Raw genomic sequence first — 27363 nt, 5'->3', positions numbered from 1 at the left:
AACCTTCTTAGTCGTCATACTCCAAGCATGGCTTTTCCTGTCCTATTCCATTCTGCCCATCAGTATCCTACAGTCCCTCATGAGTTTATATACAGTTTCTCCTTTAATGTGTCTTCTCTCAACTACTCCTTGCCCACAGTCTCTGGAGAAGGATATTTCTCCTGATTCCTTTTCGGTTTCTTGGTGACGATCTCGGGTCATAGTTCGATCAGTGAATTTGCAATTGGGCTCATCCCTCCCTGGTTTCCACACGTTGTCCCATTACCCAGAGAGCAGCTGGCGAGAGCTCGTGCCAATCAGCTCTACTGCGACTGGGCAGGTGTGCAGAGCTCTCTGAGGGAAAGTGGAGCCATGATCAAGTTATAATAGCCTTACAGTAATTCATCAGGGAGAAAGGCCCTTCGGCCCATTGCGTCCATGCCAGCTGTCAAACACTTATCTACGCTAAGAGGAAGCAGACTGTGTACCATCCTGTCTGAGTCATCGATTGGCAAGATACTGGTTTTGACTAAGTCTGCCTTTAGTGACATAGTTAAAAATCACACAGCAACAGGTTATAGTCCAACAGGTTTATTAGCAGCAACGCTCCGAAAGCTAGTGCTTCCAAATAAACCAGTTGGACTATAACCTGGTGTTGTGTGATTTTTAACTTGGTCCAACATTGGCTCCTCCACATCATGTTGTTCATTGGAAAGGGTCTGGGATGTTTACTGAGGACTGGCCCCGTGATCCTGAGGCAACAAGTACAAGAAAGCTTGGCTTTTCTGATCATTCCTCCAGGCAGTGAGCTCCATATATCCACCACCATCTGGATGAAGCAAATTCTGCTGGAGAGCCCTCTAAACCTCCTGCTCCCTTTACTTTAAACCCATGATGGATAGTGACTGTAGGTAAAGTTACTGAGAACCACTCTCTAAAGAGAGAGAGAGAGACAGAGAGAGAGAGAGAACTGAGTGGAATAGAATAGACCAGCGTTTATTGTCCCCTTTCTCCTTGGCCGAGGGGTCAGTAACTGGCAGTGGAGATCAGTTAGCTCAGATGGCTGGTTTGGTGATACAGAATGATGCCATCAACGTGTGTTCAATTCCCACACAATTGAGGTCCCCTTAAAAGTCTCACCTTTTCAACCTCTCCCTTCACCTGAGGCATGGTGACCTTCAGATTAAACTCATACCCTGCACCTAAGATGGTGTCAAGGAGTGACATTACAAACTTTTCACTGCACTCACTCTCAAATGCATGTGACAATAAAGGCTGCTATATTGTATAGCACTCAGTTCTCTCGCTCTCACTCTCTCTCTCTCTCTCTCTTTCTATTGAAAGAGTGGTCCTCTGTGACTTTACCTATCAATCACTATCCTTCATGGGCTTAAGGGTTTATTGACCCTCTATGAAGGGGAAACGTTTACTCCGAGGGACCCTACTTAAGCCTCTCACAATCTGCCCCCTGCGTTACCTCTGTCCCTATCCAGACTGCAGGCTCAGGATGATTTTGAAACTTTTGTAGGAGGGTCACACAAGGAAGGCATTGGGGAGCAGCATGGGGAGTGATTCTGAGCCACAAGATCTGGGTTCGATTCCCAGTAGAGGATGAAGGAAGGTGCATTCCTTGGGCAACCAAACAGGTTGAGTGTCCCTATTTGACAAATCCTCCTGACTTATGACTATGTGTCACTGCAGATGGTATGAGCTGCCAGAGGAAGTGGTGGAGGCCGGTGCATTTACTGCACTTAAAAGGCATCTGGCTGGGCGAATGAATAGGAAGGGTTTAGAGGGATATGGGCCAAGTGCTGGAAAATGGGACTACATTAGGTTAGGATATCTAGTCGGCATGGATCAGTTGGATCGAAAGGTCCGTTTCCATCCTCTATGACTCTATGAGACACTAAGGGAAGGCAGCAAGTCAGTCCAGTTTCCTGGTGAGCTCTGGGATGGGGAAAATATTGGACTCTCTCTCACTACCCTTCATCGCTCCTGATTGTGATAGGCCTGTATTGAAAAAAAAACCCATGGTTTCACATTCTGTGAGTGCCCCAGGTTCACCCACAGAGAAGAGTGGGTGGTGGGAAAGTTCAGGGGGAGCTGGAGAGAGGAGTGGAACAGATGAAAACAATTAAAGTTAAAACAATCAGACTGACGAATCACCTCTGAGCACACTGTGGGTTTCCTGTCAGATTCCATGTGATCTGTGAGGGTGGCAGGTGACAACAGTTAGGCTTCAGTTAGGTTTAGAAATTACACCGACAAATTACAAATTACATTTGACTGCATCATGTGGGAGGGAATGTCCTTCCATGTGAAACCACTCTCAGTTCACTGGAGGTGATTGTGACTTTGAGTGAGAGTGTTTCCTGTCAAACGCTGCCTCTCCCCACCACCTTCTCTCAATGTCGCTGCACATCGATAATAAAGCACAACTGATCCAATTCTGTCCCATTTCTGAAATTAGCCAAAATCCCAGAACCTGCAGATGGCTTTCAGACCATACTGTTCGCATTATACAAGCCAGCAGGGAATTTGGCATCAGTCCATTTTCGCTCCGACTCTGTCAATGGGCTTGTTCTTGTTTACAGAGAGGTTTTAAATTTAAAATTTGGGACGTCCGTTCAGAAGTCTAATGGCAGCAGGGAGGAAGCTGTTCTTGAGTCTGTTGGGACGTGTGTTTGAGTTTATGTATTCTCTGCTGTAAAGAAGAGGGTGGAAGAGGTTATAATTGGGGGTTGGTGAGGGGTCTTTGATGATGTTGGCTGCCTTCCCGAGGAAGTGTAGGTGGAGTCAATGGATGGGAGGTTAGCTTGTGTGATGGACTGGGCTGTGTTCACAACTCCCTGCAGTTTCATCCGGATAAGATGCTTTCTATGACGCATCTATAAAAGTTGGTAAGAGTCTTTACAAACATGCTGAATTTCCTTAGCCTCCTGAGAAAGGAGAGGCCTTCTTGACCACCATATCCGCGGGGGTGGACCAGGACAGATCGTCTCCCTCCCAGGATCTTGATGCTGTTGACCATCTCCACCTCAGGGAGCAGGACAGAAGGGCAGGGAATTGGGAATTTAAAGCAGGAGGGGTCTCTCAGGACCACTGAGCAGAAAGCGCCTTCAGGGTAGGAGCTTGGGACAAGGGCAGAGGAATGGTGGGTGCCTGGAGATTGAAACTGAAACAAAACAGCGTGGCAAGTCGAAACAAGAAGTTAAGAAATATATCAGGACTGGTTGTGAAACCTCAATGCCGGAATCGCATAACATACTTGGAGGTGAGTTAGGATACCTGAGGGATGAGTTAGGAGATGTGAGGAATCAGCTGATGAGGGAGTGACAGTTGAAGAAGGAGCTGTGGGTGATAGAGGGGGGAGTGAGGATAGTGATAATATCTGAGATAGTATTGAGAGGTGAAGTGAAAACTGAGGAATGAGCAAAGCAGTAATGAGAGCAGCAATGAATGGGGAAGTGGTGCCATTTCTTGGAGAGTGAGTAGTCAGCAAAAAAGGCAAGAGTGTGAGGAAACCTACTTTGTACACCTAGTTTGGATATTTCTGATTCGTTTTACCAATAACTTGCAAACAATGGGCAAGTCACGATCAGAGTAAGTGCATTGGTGTGATCACTACAGTGTGGAAACAGGCCCTTCGGCCCAACAAGTCCACACTGACCCTCCGAAGATTATCCCACCCAGACCCATTCCCCTACATTTACCCCTGACACATGCACCTAACCTATACATCCCTGATAAACTACGGGCAATTCAGCACAGCCAATTCACCTGACCTGCACATCTTTGGACTATGGGGGGAGACCCAAACAGACACGGGGAGAATGTGCAAACTCCACACAGACATTTGCACAAGGCTGGAATTGAATCTGGGTCCCTGGTGTGTGAGGCAGCTGCGCTAACCACTGAGCCACCGTGTCGCCCACCATCGAATGGTGGATGTGTCAGTGACCGCTGTCAGTTTAAGCTAAATCACACACTGTCTGCCACATTGTAAAGCAGCACTGACGCCTTCCACTTTACCAGTGAGAAGATTGACACAGTTCCCTCCAAGCTCACGGGACCATGAAAGATGACTCCGAATTTATTAGGGATCTAGGGGTGATACTGAAACAATAAATCAAACCCAATGATGCCTTGTCCCAGCCAATTCCACTCTGGGACTCAGACACTGCTCCCCTCCCTGTTCACTTTCCCTGGTACTTTGTCCTTGATGTGGCAGTCAGTTCTGTTTACAGGACTGCCTCTCAGCATGTAATGTGCTCCAAAGGCTCGGCATTTTGTTTAGTCTTCATGTCTGCGTCTGGAGGAAGTTGTTTATTTTCTCATGCATTCTATGGAAATTGTTCTCCATCCCCTCTTAACTGCACCTCACAACAACCGTGGGAAACCATCCCCAGATAGCTCTTGTATTGCACTGACACAAGAGACTATGTCTATGCCCCTCTGCACACCTTGACACCCTCTGAAAGTACTCCCTCACGACGGCACCAGACCCATCACCCAGAGGAAATCTTGCTTGTGCCATGAATGTTTCCACATGGTTCTGGTGTTAAGGGTTTGCTCGGATACTGTGAGTGGGGTATATGCTCAAGCTATCAACTTACCTGCGTCAAAATGTGGTCCAGTTATAGCAAACCTGACTCAGATCATATTGGTGTTCAAACTTGGTTTCTGCACCTCATGTATCATATGGCATTGGACAAGATGAAGTTCGATATTCAGCCAGAGGTATTTAGAATTAGAACTGCATAAGATATTAAACAGGGGTCCTTTATTACCTCTTCCTAACAGACTCCCTCTGCTGGTACGTGTGTGCATGTGGTAGCCTTGTGTAGACATAAAGCACAATACAGGACAGGAAGAGGCCATTTGGCCCATTGAGCCTTCACCGACTCTCGCTATCCCCACATTTCCCCCATGGCTATCTCATGCATCCCTGGACACCATGGGCAATTTAGCACGTGCTAACCTTGCACACCTTTGGACTGTGGGAGGAAACCAGAGCAAACCCATGCAGACGGCAGGGTGGGCGGCACGGGGGCTCAGTGGTTAGCACTGCTGCCTCACAGCGCCAGAGATCCGGGTTCAATTCCCGTCTCAGGCGACTGACTGTGTGGCGTTTGCACATTCTCCCCGTGTCTGCGTGGGTTTCCTCCGGGTGCTCCGGTTTCCTCCCACAGTCCAAAGATGTGCAGGTCAGGTTAATTGGCCATGCTAAATTGCTCATAGTGTTAGGTGAAGGGGTAAATGTAGGGGTATGGGTGGTTTGCGCTTCGGTGGGTCGGTGTGAACTTGTTGGGCCGAAGGGCCTGTTTCCACACTGTAAAGTAATCTAATCTAATCTAAAGACATGGGGAGAAGGTGCAAACTCCACACAGACATTCGTCCGAAGGTGGAATCGTACCCAGGTCCCTGTGAGGCAGCAGCGCTAACTGCGGAACATCTGTGCCACCCTAATTATTTCACTACAGAGATTATAATTGTACAATATTATACTGCAGAAATGATACTACAGAGATGGTGTAGTGTAAGATTACCAGAAAGCTACCTGTGTTTAGGCTAGTCAAGAAAATCTTCAGTTTCCTGATGTCGAGAAGAGTGAAAGGTGATTTGAACGTGGTGTTTAAAATGATAACAGCGTTCACAATGGTTAATACAGTTAATACTGATTCTTGGGAGAAGGGAGAGACATTATCTTTAAATCAGACCTTTGCCATTTAGGAAAGAAAACAAGGGATACACCCTTTGATTCCCAGAAAGCTGGGGAGATCGGAATCTCTCATTCACATGCACTGCAGAATTGAAGCCTTTAGGATTGGGGGTGATAGACATTAGTTAGACAGTGTCAAGAGAGATGGAGTGAAGGCATTTAAATGAGGTGAAAGCAGAGTGATTTAAGTGAATGGTGGAACAGGATTGAGGAACTAAGTGGTCTCCTGTTCCTGCATTCTTCTCTTTAGATCATATAGCTAACTTGTATGCACTTAGCCACTTCACAAGACATTGCGAAACCTGACATGAGTATGAAATGCTAACTGTGAAGGTAAGGGCAGAGTCACCATGGTCCCAGAGAGCCATACAGCTGCTCTCCCATTCAAGGGAGAGACAGATGACTTGATGCTGAGTTTAACCTGAGGGCCACCACGCCTCAGGTGAGGGGTGAGATTGAAAAGGCGAGACCTCAGCCGCTGCGGGAATTGAACCCTCGCTGTTGGTATCACAAACCAGCCGTCCAGCCAACGTTGGCTGTGTTACGGTGTGGACAGATTTAGGAAGTTCCTTCCCTGTGGTCAGTTGGCAATTTTTGACCGAATCTTGCTCTCTCCACTCGGCTCTCTGTTTGCTCGCATTCCCTTGTTCCAGTAATGATGTATGCCAGGAGACAATTCACCAACTTGACATGGAGGCCATCTTAGATACAGGTAGCCGCTTCAGCCAATCACTGCTGGGACTATCCCATCCGTAGGCAAACCTGTGGCCAGGCAGTGTCCTCAATAGCTTCTACCCTACTCAGGGGAGAGGAGGGGAGGGGTGGAGGGGCAGGTGTGGGTGGGGCAAGTGGGCACTGCCAAGGTCCCGTGATTGAAATCGATCAGTGCCTAACTGAGGGACGCGGGGGGGAGTTGGGGAGGGGGTGGGGGGGGTTACCAACTGAGAGTCACCCCAACAGATTTCCTTGATATTGACCCTCAACCACCATCACTCCCCCCAGATGATATGTCACCCAATGCCTCCTGCAGGGTATTTTAACCTCAGCGATAGTGGAACCAGCCGTGGGTAACATGGCACTGAGAGATTTATCACAGCTCCTGGCAAATGCAATCACAGGCAGTACTTCAGCACTGAACCAATCAGCTACACAGAGGGCACTAATGCATGTCACACTTCAAGTGGTGCCAGGCAGGATGGAGTCTGGGAACATTATGCCCTGAGTTTACGAGCTACAATGAAGGGATGAATCATGAGCATGTTTCTTAAAGACACATTGCATACGAGTGGTGAGATGTAACACCATAGCGGTGACCCAGCATTCTCCAGAATCCTGGGACTTTGAGGGAGATTTCCCACTAGCAGTCATAAACCCTCTCCTTGCGCTGATGGGCACAGAGGCTGTGTGCTCTGATTGGGTATCACTCTGGCTGGGAAGCCTTCTAAACTCTTGGCCTTGCTTCCCAGAGAAGACCCACTAGCACACCATTGTTGATTGGTTGGCCTATGCTTGAGTGGACCTTCTCAGGAAGAGGAAACACAGTTCTCTTGCCGGGTCTGCAACTGGCTAGCAATACTCCTGATGTGGTGATAAGATACTGTCTATTTGGGGGCAGCATGGTGGCTCAGTGGTTAGTACTGCCACCTCACAGCGCCCAAGACCTGGGTTCAATTCCAGCCTTGGGTGACTATCTGTGTGGAGTTTGCACATTCTCCCCGTGTCTGCATGGGTTTCCTCTGGGTGCTCCGGTTTCCCCCCACAGTCCAAAGATGTGCAGGTTAGGGTGGATTGGCCATGCTAAATTGATCCATTCTGTCCAGGGATGTGTAGGTTAGTTGCATTAGTCAGGGGGAAATGTAAGGGAATGGGTCTAGGTGGGTTTCTCTTCGACGGGTCAGTGTGGACTTGTTGGGCCAAACGGCCGGTTTCCACACTGTATGGATTCAATGATCCTGTGATGATTACCCATCACAAAGTCACTCTCAGCCGGGAACACACTGGAGGCTAATTCTGAGATGCAAAATGCACACCATATATGAACTGCTAACTGAATGTCTTCACTGTGTGGCTCAGCATCATCCCAAATGTTTTAGGAACCATTATGGCCCCATGGAAATGAGCAGCAGGTTTAGCCCTGAATACACCAATTGTTGACTGAACCTGCTAAAGGACAAATTCGTTTTTCTACAACATCTTTCATGGTCTCTGAATGTGCCAAAGCGCTTCATAGTCAACAAATTACTTTTGGCTCAAAGTGTCGCATTGTCATTGTTTGTGTGGGGAATGCCTTGGGCAATTTACTCCCGAAAAACACGAGGGGCCAAGTGTTGGCACTAGAGACTGAAATGACTCTTTTCTAATGTCGGAGTGTGTTCCCAACAAAGGAGATAAGGTTCCCACAATTAAAAATGGCCGCCACTGATCCATTTGCACAGATGCACTCTAACACACAGGAACTCACAACGCAGTCAAGTTCTTTCACTAATCGCATCAGATGACGAGAACATGGAATTAAGGGGAATTTTGCTCAGTAGATCACCTTGCCACACTTCCAAGATCAGGGAACCAGCACAATTTTGGACAAGCCAGTGCCTTAAATGGCCTATTAGCAATTCCCAGCCTCATGTGCGTGGTATTAGACCGAGGGTTCAGTAGCAAATTCAAAGTGAGACTGAATGAGATGAATTGTTGTGTTTCTGAGTATGTGCGTTTCTTGCCCCGCCTAGCAGTGATGCTGCCCTGAAAGCACGGCCTCTCAAAGTAGTGGCATAGGGTATGCGCTCTGAGGTGAATACCTCAAATAAACAATGGCTCCTCTGACAGTGCAGCCCTCCCTCAGTGCTGCACTGGAGCGTCAGCTTTGATTTTGTGCTCGAGTCTTGTAAATCAAAACCAGAATAAAAACAATCCTTCTGCCTCAGGAAGAAATATCAGTCACCACATCCAACTTCTGAATCTCTCAGCATTGCAGATATCCATTTAGATGGATGTTTTAATGCATGTGCTGAAATGATTCCAAAAGCGACAGTGGCTACTAATCAATATTTTTCGATCTAAATGCACTTATATGCTTTCATAATGCTGCCTCTGGACAAAGGGCCTATTTCCGTGCTGTACATCTCTGTCGCCCTGACTCTAAGTCACAAATTACTGCTAAAGATTACATTAAAGGAATGATAAATATGAACGAAAAATGCTTGAAATGAGCTGCTGCATGAGGATGTGACCCTGAATTATACCACAGGAATGGAAACGAGTCTCACAAGATTCCCAAGCACATGAATCCAAAATACAATGTGCGGACTATCCAGGAAACAAACAGCCCTCAGTGAGTCCCACCTCAAGGCCACTGACAAGGAAAGGAGGCTTCAGTCCTAGCTTCTGAAGAGCGCACTTGCATTGTTATAGCGTCGTCAGGTTTTGTTGCATATTCACTCAGATGATGCCAATCACGTGGGGCTAGTTCCTGTACCAGCTGCGGTCTCTGTGCCTTCTCAGCCCTTCCCCCGCACCAGAGAAGTGTAAACCTTCAGGTTAAACTCACCACTGGGTACCAGCTCCCCTTAACAAGAGCAGACTCCAGTAGCTTACACCTCACTTTCAGATTACCCCAAAAGCCCATCCCACAGTTACAAAGATGACCAGGTTAGGGTGGATTGGCCATACTAAATTGCCCCATTGTGTTCATGGTGTGCAGGTTAGGTGGATTGGCCATGGGAACTTGCTTCATAGTGTCCAGGGATGTTCAGGTTCGGTGGATTGGCCATGGGAACGTTCCTCATAGTGTCCAGGGATGTGCAGGCGAGGTGGGTTAGCCAGGGGCAATGCAGGGTTACAGGGTAAAGGGTTGGTTTTGTGTGGGATGCTTTTTAGAGGGTCAGTGGGGACTCGATGGGCCGAATAGCCTGTTTCTCCACTTTATGATTTCCGTTCACAACCACCCTGATGTGGTAATGAGTTTCATAACTTGCCCAGTCTCTTGTTTAACCAATGTTTTTGGGAATCCATCGCTGGGCTTTTGACTGATTACATCACCTTTTCGGTTTTGCTTCCCATCGCAAATGGGACTATTCTCTGTCTGCCCCCTCGCTCTGGTGAGTTAGCAAACAAGCTAACTACCCCCTCACTCTGTACTGGCTGCATCTCACTCAAGGACTGGGTACAGACCAAATGAAACTCTCTGCTTGGCTCCATGCCAACTAGTGCCAATGTCTGAGTGGTGGCTGTGTGTGTGTCAACAGACAGAACATCTCTTCCTCATGTCTCAGTTTTGTTCCTCCCTGGGCTGGTACTGTGTGTCTGAAATCAGGAACTCAGATCGGTGGGGTGGGGGGGAGGGGGAGGGGAGGGGAGTTTGCAAGAGGGAAGTGGGGGAGGGTGGAAAGCAAGAGGTTCATGTTCATATTACCAATAACTTCCAAACCTTCTCAGGAAAGCACAGTGGGGGTGGGCTGGGAATAGAGGAGGGGCAATACCCAGGAAAGTACCATCATCGTCGATACTCTCAGAAACCAAGGGCTATGTTGTAATGGTGCTATTGCGACACAGTGTGAGAGACAGAGATATGGAAGACAACCAGTGCTTGAGAGTGCTGCCTGCCACAGCTAAATAGCTGACAGCATTCGGAGACAACAAACCAACATCAATGGAATGTGTGCGTGTGGGTGAGTTGGAGTATCTGACTCTGACTGGTCTCAAAATGTTAATTATTAAACTACCCTGCAAACATTCCATTGGACAGACGGCCAGGAAAGTAGCCACCAGGATACATGAGCACCAACTAGCCACCAACAGACATGACCCACTATCACTAGTATCCATACACACAGATGAAGAGGGACACCAGTACGACTGGGACAAGACATCCATCCTGGGACAGGCTAAACAAAAGCACGCACGGGAATTCCTAGAGGCCTGGCATTCAAACCGGGACTCCATTATCAAACATATCGATTTGGATCCCATTTACCAACCTCTCAGAAACAGAACCGGAAGTTTTTGTGCTCTTTGGTCTGTGTTATGCCGTCCCAACGTTCAATACTCACGAAGTCCTGACTTGGGAAACGCAGCTGGCAATTGGCTGACCAACAATGGGATATTCGCCAGGTGAGCTGTGAGCTTAAGAAAAGTGAAAGCAAGATTCAGGAGAACCTCAACAGGTCTGGCCACATCGGTGGAGAGAAAGACAAAGTTCATGTTTCACGTTGAATACGACTCTCATTCATGGAATCCCTATAGTGCTGGGGCAGCCTTGGCTCAAACACAGACAAAAGACTGAATTCCAGAGGTGAGAAGAGAGTGAAAGCCCTTGACATCAAGGCCACATTTGACCGAGTGGGGCAACAAGGAGCCCTGGCAAAACTGGAATCAATGGGTATCAGGGGGCAAACACCCTGTTGGTTAGAGTCATACCTGGCACAAAAGACAAAGTTGTGGAGGGTCAGTCATCTCAGCTCCAGGATATCTCCGCAGGAGTCCCTCAGGGTAGTGTCCTAGACCTAACAATCTTCAGCTGCTTTATCAATGACCTTCCGTTTGTCATAAGGTCAGAAGTGGGAATGTTCACCAATGATTGCACAGTGTTCAGCACCATTCGCGAGTCCTCAGACACTAAAGCAGTCCATGTCCATATGTGACAAGATCTGGCCAATATCCAGGCTTGGGCCGACAAGTGGCAAGTAATATTTGCGCTACACAAATGCCAGACAATGACCATCACCAATAAGAGACACTCTAACCACCACCCCTTGACATCCAACGTATTACCATCACTGAATTCCCCCCCGTTAACGTCCTTGGGGTTATCATTTACCAGAAACTTAACTGGATTCACCACATAAACACAGTGGCTACAAGAGCAGGTCAGAGACGAGGGACACTTCAGCGAGTAACTCACCTCCTGACACCCCAAAGTCTATCCACCATCAACAAGGCACAAGGCAGCAGTGAGATGGAATACTCCCCACTTGCCTGGATGGGGGCAGCTCCAACAACACTCAAGAAGCTCGACACCATCCAGGACAAAGCAGCCCCCACTTGATTGGCACCACATCCATAAACATTCAATCCGTCCACCACTGACGCTCAGTAGCAGCAGTGTGTACTATCTACACGATGCACTGCAGAAATTCACCAAGGTTCCTCAGACAGCACTTTCTAAACCCACGACCACTTCCATCTAGAAGGACAAGGGCAGCAGGTACTTGGGAACACCACCCCCTGCAAGTTCCCCTCCAAGCCACTCGCCACCCTGACTTGGAAATGTACCGCCGTTCCTTCTCAGTCTTTGGGTCAAAATCCTGGAAATCCCTCCCGACTGGCATCATGAGCCAACCCACAGCAAGTGGACTGTAGCGATTCAAGAGGCAGCTCCCCACCACCTTCTCAAGGGCAAATAGGGATGGGCTATCAATGCTGGCCAGCCAGCGACGCCCAAGCCCCGCAAGTGAATTCAAAAGAAGACCATTCGGCCCAGTGTGTCCACACTGACTCCCTAAAGGGCATTGCACCCTATCCCTGCATTTCCCATGGCTAACCCACTTAGCCTGCACATCCCTGAACACTTTATGTAATTTAACTTGGCCAATCCCCTAACCCGTACATCTTTGGACTGCGGGAGGAAACCAGAGCAATTGAAGGAAACCCACGCAGACATGGGGAGAACATGCAGACTCCACTCGCCGGAGGCTTGAACCCAGGTCCCTGGTGCTGTGAGGCAGCAGTGCTAACCACAGAGACACTGTGTCACCTTAATATCTCCCCTTTCCTGTTCTGTATTTATATGAGATTAGTGGTGGGATGATGAGTGCCCAAATACTGAATTACTGTCTTCAAATAGTGACCTCCAATCATGAAGATCAAACTTAGTCAGTTTTGTTTTCAAAGATTCCAGCCCAGCGTTGGGTCGCAATGTCTACACAGGCCAGGGGTTTGAGGTCTTACCACATGCAATGAACAGGTTGATTCGAAATATCTCAATCTCGATGTTGGGGAGGCACCTCTTGTTCTTAACATGGAGGGAGCAATTGATTTCAGTTATACTCACTGGAGTTCACGAGGGGGAATCTGGTAGAGGTGTATAAAATGCGAAGGGGGATTGAAAAGATGAACCTTAAACAGATGGGACTGTCTCGAGCAAGAGGGCTTAGACATAGAGTGAGAGGAGGGAGGTTCAAAAGTGAGTCGAGAAGAACCCACTTCTCTCAGAGGGTCGTGTATCTGGGGAACGTAAGGTGCACAGGAGGCAGAATCAATCAACAGATTCAAGAAAGAAATCAATTTGTTTCTGACGGAAAGAGAGATGAAGGGGAGCAGGCAGGAGACTGGGGATGAGACCAGGGTAAGGTCAGCCATGTTCACGTTAAATGGCAGAGCTACGGGTTGAATTGTGTCCTCTCGCTCCTAATCCCGATGCTCCCACATAATTGGAGTGTTGATGTGAAACATTGTTGCCCAGACACTAACTCTCACCAAGTCCCCTTCATCCATCACTGCTCAGTCCCAGGAATTTGGGAAGATGTTCGTTCTTGTCTTCCAATGCCTTAATTGCGTCAACGCTCTTTCTCTCCGTGACCCCTTCTTCCTCTGTGACCACGGGAGATTAGATTAGGTTAGGTTCCCTACAGTGTGGAAATAGGCCCCTCGACCCAACCAGTCTACACCGAGCCTCTGAAGAGCAACCCACCCTGACCCATCTCCCTCTGACGAACACACTATGGACACTTTAGCATGGCCAATTCACCCGCACATCTTTGGCCAGTGGGAGGAAACCAGAGCACCCGGAGGAAACCCACACAGACACGGGGAGAATGTGCAAACTCCACACAGAGAGTTGCCTGAGGTGGGAATCGAACCTGGGACCCTGGTGCTGTGAGGCTGCAGTGCCAACCACTGACCCACCATGCCGTCCCAATTGTCACATTTTAGCTTTACGCAAATCACTTTAAAGGAGGGTTTGCAACTTTAAAAGCATCGAGGAGAAAGTGAGGACTGCAGATGTTGGAGATCAGAGCTGAAAATGTGTTGCTGGAAAAGCGCAGCAGGTCAGGCAGCATCCAGGGAACAGGAGAATCGACGTTTCGGGCATAAGCCCTTCTTCAGGAAGAAAGCATACCAAGTTATTGAAGATCGTAAGAGATCTCTTGGTCTTTTCTTGTCTTCCTTTACTTTCCTTCTCTCCCATTTCTTTCCTGTAACCTCTCCCATCACCAGTGAGGCGTCTGGCCTGCTAAATGCTGACAGCTGTCTGTAGAAAGTGCTTATACAAACGGGAAGCTGCCAAACCCTGAGTTATCTTGAGCCATACCACAACCGATGTCCTCACAGAACTTCACAGGAACCATTTCTCCAGAAAAAAGACAAGCCCCGGCTAACTGCGCACGACACAATTATCGTGCAACGCACCCCGGATCTCCGCACGGCAGAGTAAACTCACCACCTTGTGCATTTGGAAAGCGCCCAGTGCGGCGCAGCAAGCAATGGTGAGAACCCACAAGAGGCTGAAACTGGGGGAGATCTCGGAAGGAGATTCCAGGGATAGGGAGAGGTGGGATTTGAACTCAAATGTAAGGATTTTACATTTGAGGCGTTGCTGTAATGTGGGAGTCAGTGCAAGCCAGTGGGAACAAGGCCTACCTGAAAACACAATTCAAGAAAAAATCTGATTTCAGTTCAGAGAAGGCTGACTGACCTTGTAAATTGAACAAAGATTAATCAGGTTGAGGCTCTACTCACTGGAATTTAGAAACATAGATGGAAGTGTTTGATAACCTTTCTTCTCTCAGTGGGTTGTGGGTCTTTGGAACTCCTTGCCACAGAGATAGCCGTGGGGTCAGAGCCCTTGTGCATATTAAAGGCTGAGAGAGGTTGTTGATCAGTCGGGGAATGAGGGTTACTGGTAAAGAGAAGGAAAGTGGATGTGAGGAATGTCAGATCGGCCATCATCCTTTTGGAAGGAGGAAGAGGTTCAAGGGGCTACTTCTGATCTACTTCAGACGCTCTTAGCATGACTCGGCGCATGTTATAACAGAAGCAAGCATTCTTTGAACCAGGTGGAAGGTGGAAGGCCTGGGATAAAAGTCTTGGAATGTTCACGTATGGAAGTTTCAAAGACAACGGACAGAGCCTGACGTGAACTGGACAACACAGGGGCAGCATCAACTTAAATGACCAATCACTAGCATTGATTTCAGGGATGGATGTGGGAAATAAAGGGAAACATCATGAAAATTGAGCTAGTTACTGCCTGACTGTACTATGTGGAGTCGTGCTCAGGCTGACCGCTCATGAGAAAGAGTTGACACATGATTGGGGTGTGGGCTGCTCAAAAATAAATGTTGTTTACAGTGAGATCCGCACCTGCTCCAGTTCTGAGTTCTCATTGAGTGCCACATTTAAACACTCTGGGAGCAGATACACTCAGGAAAGAGTACCAAAGGCCTTATCGGAAAATGAATGGATCTCAGACACAGATGTAACACATTGAACGTCAAAGACGAGACTGGTCTAGCTGCAGTCAGCCTCTTGTCTTGTCAAGTTTGTCATGAGGATATCTTTGCTTGGTAAAGAATGGGCAATTTAAGATGCATCCTCCCACTGTAGATTATACAGTGCTTGCTGCTAATCAACAATCCAGCCTAGAGTTAGACAGAGGAAAGGGCCAGACTAAAGGTAAAGTCACCATCGTCCTACCAGACCCTCAGGCTACTCTCTCATTAGAGAGAGAGAGGGAGTGACAGAGAGGGAGAGAGAGAGAGAGAGAGAGTGATGACTGGCAGTGAGTTAACCTGAGAGTCACCATGCCTCAGGGCAAGGAGAGACATTGTGAAGAAGAATCCTTTAGGGTAATCTCAGCTGCTGTGGGGATTGAACCCACATTGTCAGCATCACAAATCAGTCATCCAGCCAACTAGGTGGCATGGTGGCTCAGTGGTCAGCATTGCTGCCTCACGGCCGGTTCAATTCCAGCCTTGGGCGGCCATCTGTGTAGAGCTTGCATGTTCTCCCCATGTCTGCATGGGTTTCCTCCTGCAGTCCAACACAGTGTAGGTAAGGTGGTTTGGCCGTGCTGAATTGCCCCATAGTGTGCAGGCTGAGTGTGGGTTAGCCATGGGAACTGCTGGGTGATTGGGTAGGATAGTCTTCAGAGGGTAGGTGTGGACTCGATGGGTCGAATGGCCTGCTTCAACACTGTAGGGATTCATCTTCTATGAGCCAACTGATGCCCAAAACATAGCAGCCAACGTTTTTTTTTTGGTGTGTTCTCCATGGCAATGCCTGTACGAATCAGAGCAAGACGTCAGTGGGCCTCTCCTCACCTGATATAAATTATTGTTCCCTTTGCGAGTGCATGACGAACATTTCGATAGCCTGCCTCCTCATTTTATCAACCTTCTCCAGGTTAACACCAGGAGGGTGAGAGCACACAAAGGAATTATTAAGGCCGGTTACTTCCATTCCGAAACATAGAAAATAGGGGCAGGAGCAGACCATTTGGCCCTTCAACCTGCCCCACCATTCCATGTAGAGCCAGAGAGTCATTGAGATGTACAGCACAGAAACAGACCCTTTGGTCCAACTGGTCCATGCCGATCCGATATCCTAACCTAATCTAGTCCCATTTGCCAGCACTTGGCCCATATCCCTCTGAACCCTTTCTTATTCATATACCTAGCCAGATGCCTTTTAAATGTTGCAATTGTACCAGCCTCCACCACTTCCTCTGGCAGCTCATTCCATACACTCACCACCCTCTGCATGAAAAAGTTGCCCCTTACATCCCTTTTTAAATCTTTCCCCTCTCACCCTCTAGTTCTGTAGTCTCCCATCCCAGGGAAGAGACCTTGTCCATTTACCCTATCCATGCCCCTCATGATTTTATAAACCTCTATAAGGTCACCCCTCAGCCTCCGACGCTCCAGGGAAAATAGCTCTCGACTACTCAGCTTCTCCCTGTAACTGAAATCCTCCGACCCTGGCAACATCTTTGTAAATCTTTTCTGAACCCTCTCAGCTTTCACAACATCATTCCGATAGGAAGGAGACCAGAATCATGGCTAATCATCAGTCCCCCGTTCCTGGTTTCTCCCCCAATACCCTTTGGTCCCTTTCGCCCTAAGAACTATATCTGACTCCTTGAAAACATTCAATGTTTCGGCCTCAACCGCTTTCCGTGGTAGAGAATCCCACTGTCTCCCCACTCTCCGGGGGAAAATGGGCAGAGACTAAGAAAGTTCAGGGGAGGAATGAAGGGAGAAGTCAGGAAAAGTGTCTTTGTGTGTGGGGTGTGATTGGAACGCAACATTTTATCATGTGGCGGGGGGGTGACCAACAGTTCCAGTCCTTTTGGATTTTGACACCCCTAAAATGGGATAAAATGGAACAAACACTTTCCGTTTGGAAAGGGGTCATGGGTGAGTAGAGTCTTGATGGGCCGAAGGGTCTGTTCCTGTACTCTACTGTTCTCCATCCAATGCTTGTTTGACTGTGTTGAGGTGACTGCATGTATCCGTGCGGTGCTAGCACAAGTCTGTCTGTAAAACTCTGCAACCTTTCGATTCTGCAAGTTGCCTGCCCATTTCCACCCAGTCTCACAGTGCTGGTGGTTTTAAGCACATCACCCACAATACAGTGTGCCGTGGCTTACCTGAAACCCTGATGCTAATGTCACAGAGAATCTGCCTGAAAGGTTCCCAGTCCAGTTAACCCCAGCTTCACAAGCTGAGATGCCAGCATTGCAAACCCACCCTCCCGGGGTTATCTGTGTGAACAGGTGGGCCACATAATACAGTTCTGACTCACTCCTCAAAACAGTCTGCTCCTTCTACCCCTTTGCAATAGTGTGCTTCTCTCTCCCACTCTCACAGACCATCTCTTATTCTCTCTTCCCCACCTTCACTCATTTTCTCACTGTCTCTTCCTCTCTCATTAAAGCTCTCTCTCTTTCTTTTTCACTCACAGTCCCTCTCTCTCTCTCTCTCTGTCTCCTGTTTCTCTTTCTCACGCAAGGTATGGCTTTCTCTGTTCCTCGCTCTCTCTCTCTCTCTCTCTCCCTCCCTCCCTCACTCACAGTGTGTGTGTGTCTCTCTCTCTCTCTCTCTTTCTTTCATTGTGGCTCTCACTCTCTTCCTCTCTCGCAAGCAGTCTCTCTCTCTCTCTCACCCACACACACACACACACTTTCTCACTCACAGTATGGCTCTCTCTCTCCTCCTCTCACTTACAGTGTATGTGTGTCTCTCTCTCTCTCTCTGCCTGTGCTCTTCCTCTCCATCTCTCAATCACAGTCTCTCTCGCTCTCTCTCTCCCCCCTTGTCTCTCTCTCTCTCTCTCCCTCTCCCTCTCCCCGACACTTGCTCACCCTCTATCTCTCTTCCTTTCTTGCTCTCCCTCTCTCTCACTCTCCATTTCTTCCTCTTTCACACTCATGGTATTGCACTCCCTCTCCCTCTCTCCCTCTACCCCTCTCTCCCACCCCATCCCTCTCTCCCAGGCAGTCCTCACTCTATAACCGATGGTGAAGTCACTGAGCTGATCTCACTGGGTCCTGTGACTGTTCACCCTGGGCTGACAATTTATGGTCACCAGAAGAAAATTTATAGCCTCAACCTAACCAGTCAAAATGTGTTGACTCAGCAACACAATCTGTTTTAGTGCAGAAAGGAGCTCCACAGCTTGGGTCTCATTCCTTCATTCGATCAGTGATTTAGTTTCAAGACTGTGAGCTGTGATTGCTCATCATCACAGAATCTCTACAGTGTGGAAACAGGCCATTTGGCCCAATAAGTCCCACCTAACCCTCCGAAGAGTATCCCACCCAGACCCATTCCTCCTACCCTATTCACTCTCCATTTGCCCCTGACTAGTGCACCTACACCTCCTTGAACACTATGGGCAATTTGGCATGGACAATCCACCCAACCCTGCACATTGTTGGACTGTGGGAGGAAACTAGAGCACCCGGCGGAAACCCACATAGACACGGGCAGAATGTGCAAACTCCACACAGTCACCCAAGGCTGGAATTGAACCCAGGTCCCTGGTGCTGTGAGGCAGCAGTGCTAACCACTGAGCCACCATGCCATCCTAATCCATGCTGATATTCCATGTTCATTTCCTTGGCTCTGGGTTCTGGTGTAACACTTCCTTCCTCTGACTCGAAGCATCTTACTTGATGCATGGTGCGTTTCAGAATATTTACAATCTGAAGCCCCAGCCTTGGAACCTCAGTGTAGAGCACTCAGTGGTCCCACATTTCATGATACCCATCATTTTACAGCAATGGGCTGCGATCTGTGGGTTAATAGCCTGATGCTAAAGTCCAGGGGGTGTGACAATGGTGCAATGACAGTGTTGCTGGGCTAGTAATTCTGAAAAACATCACTTCGAATCCCACCCTGCCAGTGGAGTTTAGTTTCATTTAAATAAATGATGAGAGTGGAACATAGTCTCAGGAGTAACAACCACAGGATCATCGCCATTTTTATTTATTTATTCATTAATGGGATGAGGGCATTGTTAGCCAGGTCAGCATTTATTGCTCAGAGAGTAGTTAAGTGTCAATCTCCTCGCTGTGGGTCTGGAGTCGCGTGTAGGCCAGACCAGGTAAGGATGGCAGTTTCCTTCCTGAAGGGTATCACTGACGCAGATGGATTTTTTTCCCTCACAAACAGCACATGGTGATCAGCAATTCCAGATTTGTATTGGATTCAAATTCTACCACCTGTTGCAGAAGGATTGAAACCCAGATTCCCAGAATATTACCAGGGTCTCCGGGTTAATGGGCGAGGGTGCGTCGCTGGAAAAGCACAGCAGGTCAGGCAGCACCCGAGGGGCCAGGAGAGTCGACGTTGGTTTCGGACAAAAGCCCTTCATCAGGAAGCCCAAAACATCAATTCTCCTGCTCCTCGGATGCTGCCTGACCGGCTGTGCATTTTCCAGCACCGCACTCCCAACTCTAATCTCCAGCATCTGCAGTGCTCACTTTCTCCTCTCTGAGTTAATAGTCCAGCGATAATACCACTGGCCCATTGCTTCCCTGCAATCTGTTCCTTATTTTAAAAGCATCTGTTTCCGAACAGGAGGGAAATCTATGGTTTTTATCTGGTACAATCAAGATATTATTCCAAAACTACAGCACTCCTTAACTTCCTTCTAAAATGACTACTCAATCTGGTTAAAATCCAAATGTATGTCTGTTCTCCCCATTGACTCTCCCAATCCATTTTGGGAATCGAATAGATTACTGACCTCCCAGGAAAAATCCTTGTAAACCTTTTCTGAAACCTTTCAAGTTTAACAACATCTTTTCTTTTCCTAATTAAATGTTTTTATGACTGACTGAACATCCTACATCGATCCCACTACACAACGGGTGTAAGTAAACTCTGTCAAGAAAGGCATTTGGGTCATCAGCTCAAACTGTTGGTAGTTTGATTACGGGCAACTTAGCACGGCCAATCCACCTAACCTGCACGTCCTTGGACTGTGGGAGAAAACCAGAGCAAACCCGCACAGACACGGGGAGAATGTGCAAACTCCACACAGATGGTCACCTGAGGCTGGAATTGAACCCAGGTCCCTGGCGCTGTGAGGCAGCAGTGCTAACTGTTGAGCCACTGGGGCTGTTGCTGGTTAATGACCTTCTTGCTTGGGCTTGACCTTACTCCATTGAGGGTAAATATTCTAGTGCTAAACCCAAATGCTATCTTTTCTTTCCTACCTTCAGCTCCAGTTTTATTATCTTCTTACTCATTTTACACTCCTTGAAATGGTAGTTCATCTGATGTACCTCACTAAAGAGGTGTGTGGAGGCATCAAATGTCAAGGAGTTATATAGCCAAGGGGTTGGATTAGAAACATAATGGATTCTGAATGGATTTGACAGGGTAAGCAATAGAGGCAGATTGTCTCTGACTGGGCAGTCTTGAACTAGTGGAGATTGCAGGTCCAGAATAAATAATCAGTCATTTTGGATGGTGATGAAGAGAAATTCACTTCAATGGTCGTGAACTTTTGTGAACTGATCCTGTGTTATATTATGGATCCCTGAGCAGATGTGGTACATGTCCAAAGGGAGAATGGAGTTGAGAAACCTATCAGCCAATTATTGAGCAGACTTAATTGGCCAAATGGTCTCATTTCTGTTCCCATGTCTTATGGTCTTATAGTCTACGGTCTATATGCAGGTTAGGTGGTGTGGCTGTGCTCCATTGCCCATCTATATGCTGTCTAGGTGGGTTATCGATGGGAAATGCAGGGTTGCAGGGATAGGGTAGGGTGTGCGTTGGCATTGACGTTTGAGATTGAGCGATGGCTGTTTGGGGCATGTGGGACTTATGTAGCCTAATAACGAGATGCTGATGGACAATGGCCAAACTGACAGGCTTGGAGAAGATGCAAGCACCCTCCCTGCTCTGATATCCCTAATCTGTATCTATCTTGGTCTCAATGGATTGGTGACTCAATGAAACGTACAAAAACAAGTAAGAATCAGGAGCGACCATTCAGCCCCTTGGACATGAACCACCATTTGTTAAGGTCATGGTCGATCAATTGTCTTGTTTTAACTCCTTTTGACTCCCTCATCAGTACTATGTCCAGTCAATGATATTACAGGTTAATAATTTGGATAACACTTCTTCATAACAAAACAATATTCAAGAAACAATGTTACTTTCTGTTCTCTTTTCCAGTGGTTTATCTCTGTCTCTCTTGGACTGAGCTTGTGACTGGGCAGCCATGTATAGATGGGTACATGCTCAACACCAATGGAACATGTGTCGGTGAGCTTTAAGTCCGCTGTTAAGTTTATGGGTATAATTCTGACAAGTGTTAATTGTGAAATGCGATTATTCATCTTTTTATCAATTTTAGATCAACATCATTTTTTTCCCCTTTCCATTTGTCTTCAACCTTTGGCAAAACTTTGTACTGAGTTTCGATGTTTAGTTGTTGGAAAATGGAATTCGAACAGATAGGTAGCTGTTTCTAACCAGTGCGGCTGCAATGGGCTGTAGCTGTAGATGAAGACCCTTCGCACCCGATGTGGTCTCCTCTACATCGGGAAGACAGGACGCCAACTTACGGATCATTTCAGAAAGCATCACTGGACATTCAGACCCAGCATCCCCACTGCCCCGTGGCTGAATACTTCAATTCCCCCTCCCACTCCAACAATGACATGCAAGTCCTAGGCCTCCTCCATCACCAAACTCTTCCCAGCTGACACCTCTGGGAAGAACACCTCATCTTCCACCTTGGGACCCTCCAATCACATAGAATTAATATGAATTTCACAAGTTGCCTCATTTCCCCTCCCTCCACCTTATCTCAAGTCTCCAACTTGGGACCGTCCTCTTGACCATCTTCCTTCCCATCGATTTGCTCAACCCTGCCCTCTGACCTATCACCTTTACCCCCACCTTCGTTTACCTATCACATTCCCAGCGACTTTCTCCCAATCCCACCCACCTCCCATTTATCTCTCAGCTCCCCCGAGCCAGAAGCCTCATTCCTGATGAAGGGCCTATGCCCGAAACATCGATTCTCCTGCTCCTCGGATGATGCTTTTCCAGCACTACACTCTCAACTGTGTAGCCTTCGATGACTCTATAATAGAAGTGGAAGACAATGGATAAACTCAGCAGGTCTGGGGAGAAAGCATTTAATACTCTGTGATGCAGTTCAGTGAGTTGCTTGTATCATGCATTTAAGGGACATTTAAGTAACTCTTGGATAGGGACATGGATGAGAGTAAAATGAAGAGTATGTAGGTTAGTCTGATCTTAGATTAGGATAAAGGGTTGGCACAACATTGACGGACTGAAAAGCCTGTACTGTATTGTACTGTTCTATGTTCTATGTTCTCTGGTCTATGGTCTACGGTCTATGTTCTATGGTCTATGTTCTATGGTCTATGGTCTACGGTCTATGTTCTATGTTCTATGGTCTATGGTCTATGGTCTATGTCCTGTGTTCGATGTTCTACGTTCTATACATGATTCCCTTTCATTCAAAAGGCTCTCAGTGGCACTTAGTCACAAATCCTTCCCTCTCTTGCTTCTTCAACAAGTTGCTCAACACAACACGCAACACTTGAATGTCGAGTTGCAACCCCCTCCTGGTTTTTCAGTCACCTAACGTCCATTCCAGTGCTAAGTCCCAGAAAATGAAAACGGAAAAATGTATGACCAGGAGATGGCGGAGCTGAAGTAGGCCATTCAGCCCATAGAGTCTGCTCCAGCATTCCCTGGTTTGAGATGCCTTGACTCCATTTCCTTGCCTTTTCCCCATAAGTCTGGATTCCCCCACGTGGTTAAAACTCTCCCTCCTCTTCAATGGCAGGCCCTCAGGGCCCAGGGATGACTAGCTCCTGCTGGGGGCACGGTGAGTGCTGCGGTGGTGGAATCGTCCTATTCCAGCGTGACGGACACTGCCCCAGGCAGGGCTAGGCGGTGTTTGAGGAGGCGGGTGAATGGGAACGCTCTAGCTCCTGCTGCTCATTCCTGGCCACCATGTGCTCCCCTCACTGACATACTGAATGTGGTTGGTCTTTGTGAAAGCTTCTTCTCCTGTCTGTACCTTCCAGAGCAAGCGATCCTCAAAGATCTATCCCACCCTGGCAACGTTTTTCTACAACGTTTACCCTCGGGGAGAAGGTACAGAAGCCTGAACACACGCACCAGTCAGTTACGAAACAGTTTCTCTCTTATTGTTGTTAGAATGGACTCACCTACTCTTAACATTCGCCTGTACCTGTGTTTTTGTTTTTGCCGCTGTTTACCTATTATTTACTTCTCTATGCTCCTTAACTCTGTGATCTGCCTGGATTGCTGACAAGACAAAGCTTTTCACTGTGCCTTGGTACACGTGACAATAAAATTAATTCAACTCAATTCAATTTGAGGGAGAGACTGTTTTCCCTGGAGCATTGGAGACTAAGGAGTGACCTTACAGAGGTTTACAATATCATGAGGTGCATGGATAGGGTGAATAACCAAGGTCTTTTCTCCTCCAAAACTAAAGGGCAAAGGTTTAGGGCGAGAGGGGAAAGATTGAACAGGGACCTAAGGATCAACTTTTTCACACAGAGGGTGGTGTGTGTTTGGACTGAGCTGCCGGAGGAAGTGGTGGAGGCTTGTACAATTGCAACATTTAAAAGGCATCTGGATGGGTACATGAATAGGAAGGGTTTAGAGGGATATGGGCCGGGTGCTGGCAAGTGCGACTAGATTAGGTTAGGATTTCTGGTTGGCATGGACGAGTTGGACCGAAGGGTCTGTTTCCCTGCTGTACATCTGAGTGACTCTATAAATCATACCTTCTACAAGTACATCAGCTCTTTGTAGTATTCCCACGTCCCTCCCAGTGATCACATACCTTTACAGAGTACTTGTTTCAGGAAGTTCCTGCCAGGCAATGGGGACCATGGTTGTGTGTGTGGCCAGTACCTCATCACTGGGGATACTGGTCTGGGATAGGGCACTCACATTGGCACACTTATCTTGCCAGTGGATTGGCAGGATTTTGCGAAGGTGATATCTCTCTGGGCACTTGTGGGGTCTGCTGTTTGTATCAATACTGCAGTGGGTGGACCACAGTTGCTCTGTAAACCATGAGGGGTTGAGGTCCCAGTATAGAACACACTGTTCCTCAGGCACCGGAAGGCCGCACTATCACATTGGAGTCAACGTTGGGATTCATCATCATTGTCTTCTCACTGGAACTTCCGGAGGTTCAGGAAATGGATCACGTTGTTGAGGAGCGGGTGGTGTTGTGTGACAGGGGCGAAAACCTTTGTTCTCCAAATGTTTAGTCTGAGGTGGGGTTCTCTCGAACAACACAGTGGATGCATCAATGATGGTTTATAACTCGGGCTTTGTTTGTGCACATACTCAAATGTTGTGTGTGATGCGCATCTCAATGGCTGGAGGTGGCCTGGTCTTGTGGGGTTCTGGCTTGGCGTTGACAAAAGCTTTTAACGGTTTCCCAGGGAGGACTCCCAGAGACGAGGTGGTTGAGGAAGTTTGCCGTGATGACCCTTCCCCTGGCGGACAGCGAGGGAATCCCTCTGGAATTCCCAAAGCCGGCATGCTTTCCTTCATCGGATGGGGTATTGAGTACAAGAGTTGGCAGGTCATGCTACAGTTATATTGGACTTTGGTTCGGCCACATTTGGAATACTGCGTACAGTTCTGGTCGCCACATTACCAAAAGGATGTGGATGCTTTAGATAGGGTGCAGAGGAGGCTCACCAGGATGTTACCTGGTATGGAGGGCACTAGCTATGAAGAGACGTTGAACAGATTAGGATTATTTTCATTAAAAAGACGGAGTTTGCAGGGGGGGAGCGGGATCTGGTTGAGGTCAACAAAATCATGAGAGGTATAGACAGGGAGGATAGCCAGAAGCTTTATCCCAGAGTGCGGAACTCAGTTACTCGGGGTCACAAGTTCAAAGTGAGAGGGGAAGGGTTTAGGGGAGATATGTGTGGGACATCCTTTATGCAGAGAGTGGTGGGGGCCTGGAACACGATGCCAGCGGATGTAGTAGAGGCTAGAACGATAGTGCCATTTAAGATGTATCTAGACAGATACATGAATGGGCAGGGAGCAAAGGGATACAGATCCTTAGAAAATAGTTGGCAGGTTTAGTTCGAGGATCTGGATCAGTGCAGGCTTGGAGGGCACAAAGGGCCTGTTCCTGTGCTGTAATTTTCTTTGTTCTTTGTTCTTTGTTCTTTGTTCTAACATAAGAACATAAGAAATAGGCGCAGGAATGGGCCATTTGGCCCATCGAGCCTACTCCACCATTCAATAAGATCATGGCTGATCTTCTCATGGACTCAACTCCACTTACCCGCCCTCTCACCCTCACCTTTAATTCCGTTACAGTTCAAAATCTACCTTCACCTTAAAAACATCCAACGAGGCAGCCTCAAACTGCTTCACTGGGCAGGGACTGCCACAGAGTCACAACCCTCTGGGTGAAGAAGTTCCTCCTCAGCTCCATCTTAAACCTGCTCCCCGTTATTTGGAGGCAATGCCCCCTTGTTCTAGTTTCACCCACCAGTGGAAACAATCTCCCCGCTTCCATCATATCTGTTCCCGTCATAATTTTATATGTTTCTATAAGATCCCTCTTCATTCTTCTAAATTCCATTGCATATCGTCGCAGTCTACTCAGTCTCTTCTTGTAAATCAACCCTCTCAACTCTGGAATGCACCCCCTCCCAGTGCCAGTACATCCTTTCTCAAGTAAGGAGACTAAAGAGTTTGAAGTATAATTTTTGTTTTCGCGAAAGCAGCTATCAACAAAGAGAAGGTGAATTCTGAGGTAAAATGAAAGGAAGAGTTATTCTGCTTTGACTGAGGAGGAGATTTTTGCATGAACCATGAAGATTTCCGCCAAATCTGAAGTATTCCCTTCTGGGAGGGGCTCAGGGTGTCAAAGATGCAAAATGCAAGTTAGAACGTGAGGGAAGTTGGAGAGGGAAGGTTCACTCAGAGTGTCAGAGAGATCAATCGGAAGTTAGTGAGGAGAGTCATAGGCAGGGATAGTAAAGCAAAGGTTCACAAGACAAACATGGAAGCAAAATATGTAGACGCTGTAAATCTGACACAAACACTGAGAAACTCAGTGGGTCTGTGGAGAGAGAAACAGGTTTAACATTACAAATCCAATGTGATAACTCAAAACATTGGAACCTCTAGTTCCTAAATAAAGGTGCAACCCATTGACCCCTGACACTTCCTATCAGTGAAAATCTGATTTATGTCTCCATATTTGGCATTCCTGCCACTTGTTCCTAACGAGTATGAAGTGAAACATTTGAACAACCCATTTCTCTTTTCATCAATAAATCTTGGGACCAGGCAGAAAGGAACTTTATTCCATCAGCTTAACTCCAGTGAGAAACCGTCAAGTGCCTGTTTGGCAGTACAGGCCTGAGTCCATGCAAAGGAAAGATATGATTCTGAAGTTTTTTTTTCGTCCTGCCCCTCTTCAGGATTGAAAGACAGGAAAAGCAATTTGAGAAAGGGGGAACAACAATTTATGCAACACGAGAGGCAGGTGCTAATTGGTTGATTATGGACTGCACCTTTTACAATGAGATCAGGGCATGGGAAAAGCCCGTGTCTGTTGTGACAATATGGGACTAGTCAGAACCAACTTGTCTGATTTGAATTTAATGGAGCTTGACAGTTAACATATTCCGCCACATCTATGGTCCAATCAATCAGCTCTCTCTTCACGTGCTGTTTAAGTCGTTAGTTCTTTTCTAAAGTTGGTTTTCTTGCAGTTCAGTCCCGACGAGCTCAAGATGAAATCCTTCCTCATCTTCACGTCTTCTTTTGTTATTGAGCAATGCTTAAAGTGTCACTGTGTATCCCACCCCTGAGCCGGTTTCCTGCTGCTGATGACGTTTCCTGTCTATTGCAGACCAGGATGAGTGTCTCACGGGTCCATGTGGACCCTACTCAATCTGCCACAACAAGATTGGAGGGTTTCACTGCACTTGCCAGACTGGATTCGCCTCAGTGTCCAATCAGTTGCTCAATGGTAAAACAGTGTCATTCTGTCGAGGTCAGTACACTTACTCATCGGAAACAGATTAGGGTAGCTCGCTACGTCGCAGGAGAGGCCAAGTTGGTCAATCTAGT

At 47.5% G+C, this 27363-nt stretch overlaps 1 protein-coding gene across 4 annotated transcripts in view; it reads left to right on the top strand.

Annotated features, from left to right (window-relative positions):
- The window catches only part of LOC122552178 (adhesion G protein-coupled receptor E3-like), a 121535-nt gene that overhangs the window by 1951 nt on the left and 92221 nt on the right, over positions 1-27363 (top strand). For 2 of the 4 annotated variants that reach the window (XM_043694744.2, XM_087983454.1), the window contains exons 2-3: positions 21394-21483; positions 27143-27286. In XM_043694744.2, the coding sequence (XP_043550679.2) occupies positions 21394-21483; positions 27143-27286 (234 nt within the window). The remainder of the gene's footprint in view (positions 1-21393; positions 21484-27142; positions 27287-27363) is intronic. The other 2 variants (XM_043694745.2, XM_043694747.2) reach the window with 1 other exon arrangement.

Source organism: Chiloscyllium plagiosum, unplaced genomic scaffold (genome assembly GCF_037043375.1).
Source record: "Chiloscyllium plagiosum isolate Xiang-an unplaced genomic scaffold, Cpla_swu_hap1 HiC_scaffold_45, whole genome shotgun sequence".
Classification (NCBI taxonomy): Eukaryota; Metazoa; Chordata; class Chondrichthyes; order Orectolobiformes; family Hemiscylliidae; genus Chiloscyllium; species Chiloscyllium plagiosum.
Note: the sequence above shows the minus strand (reverse complement) of the source record. Positions and strands in the feature narration are given on the sequence as shown.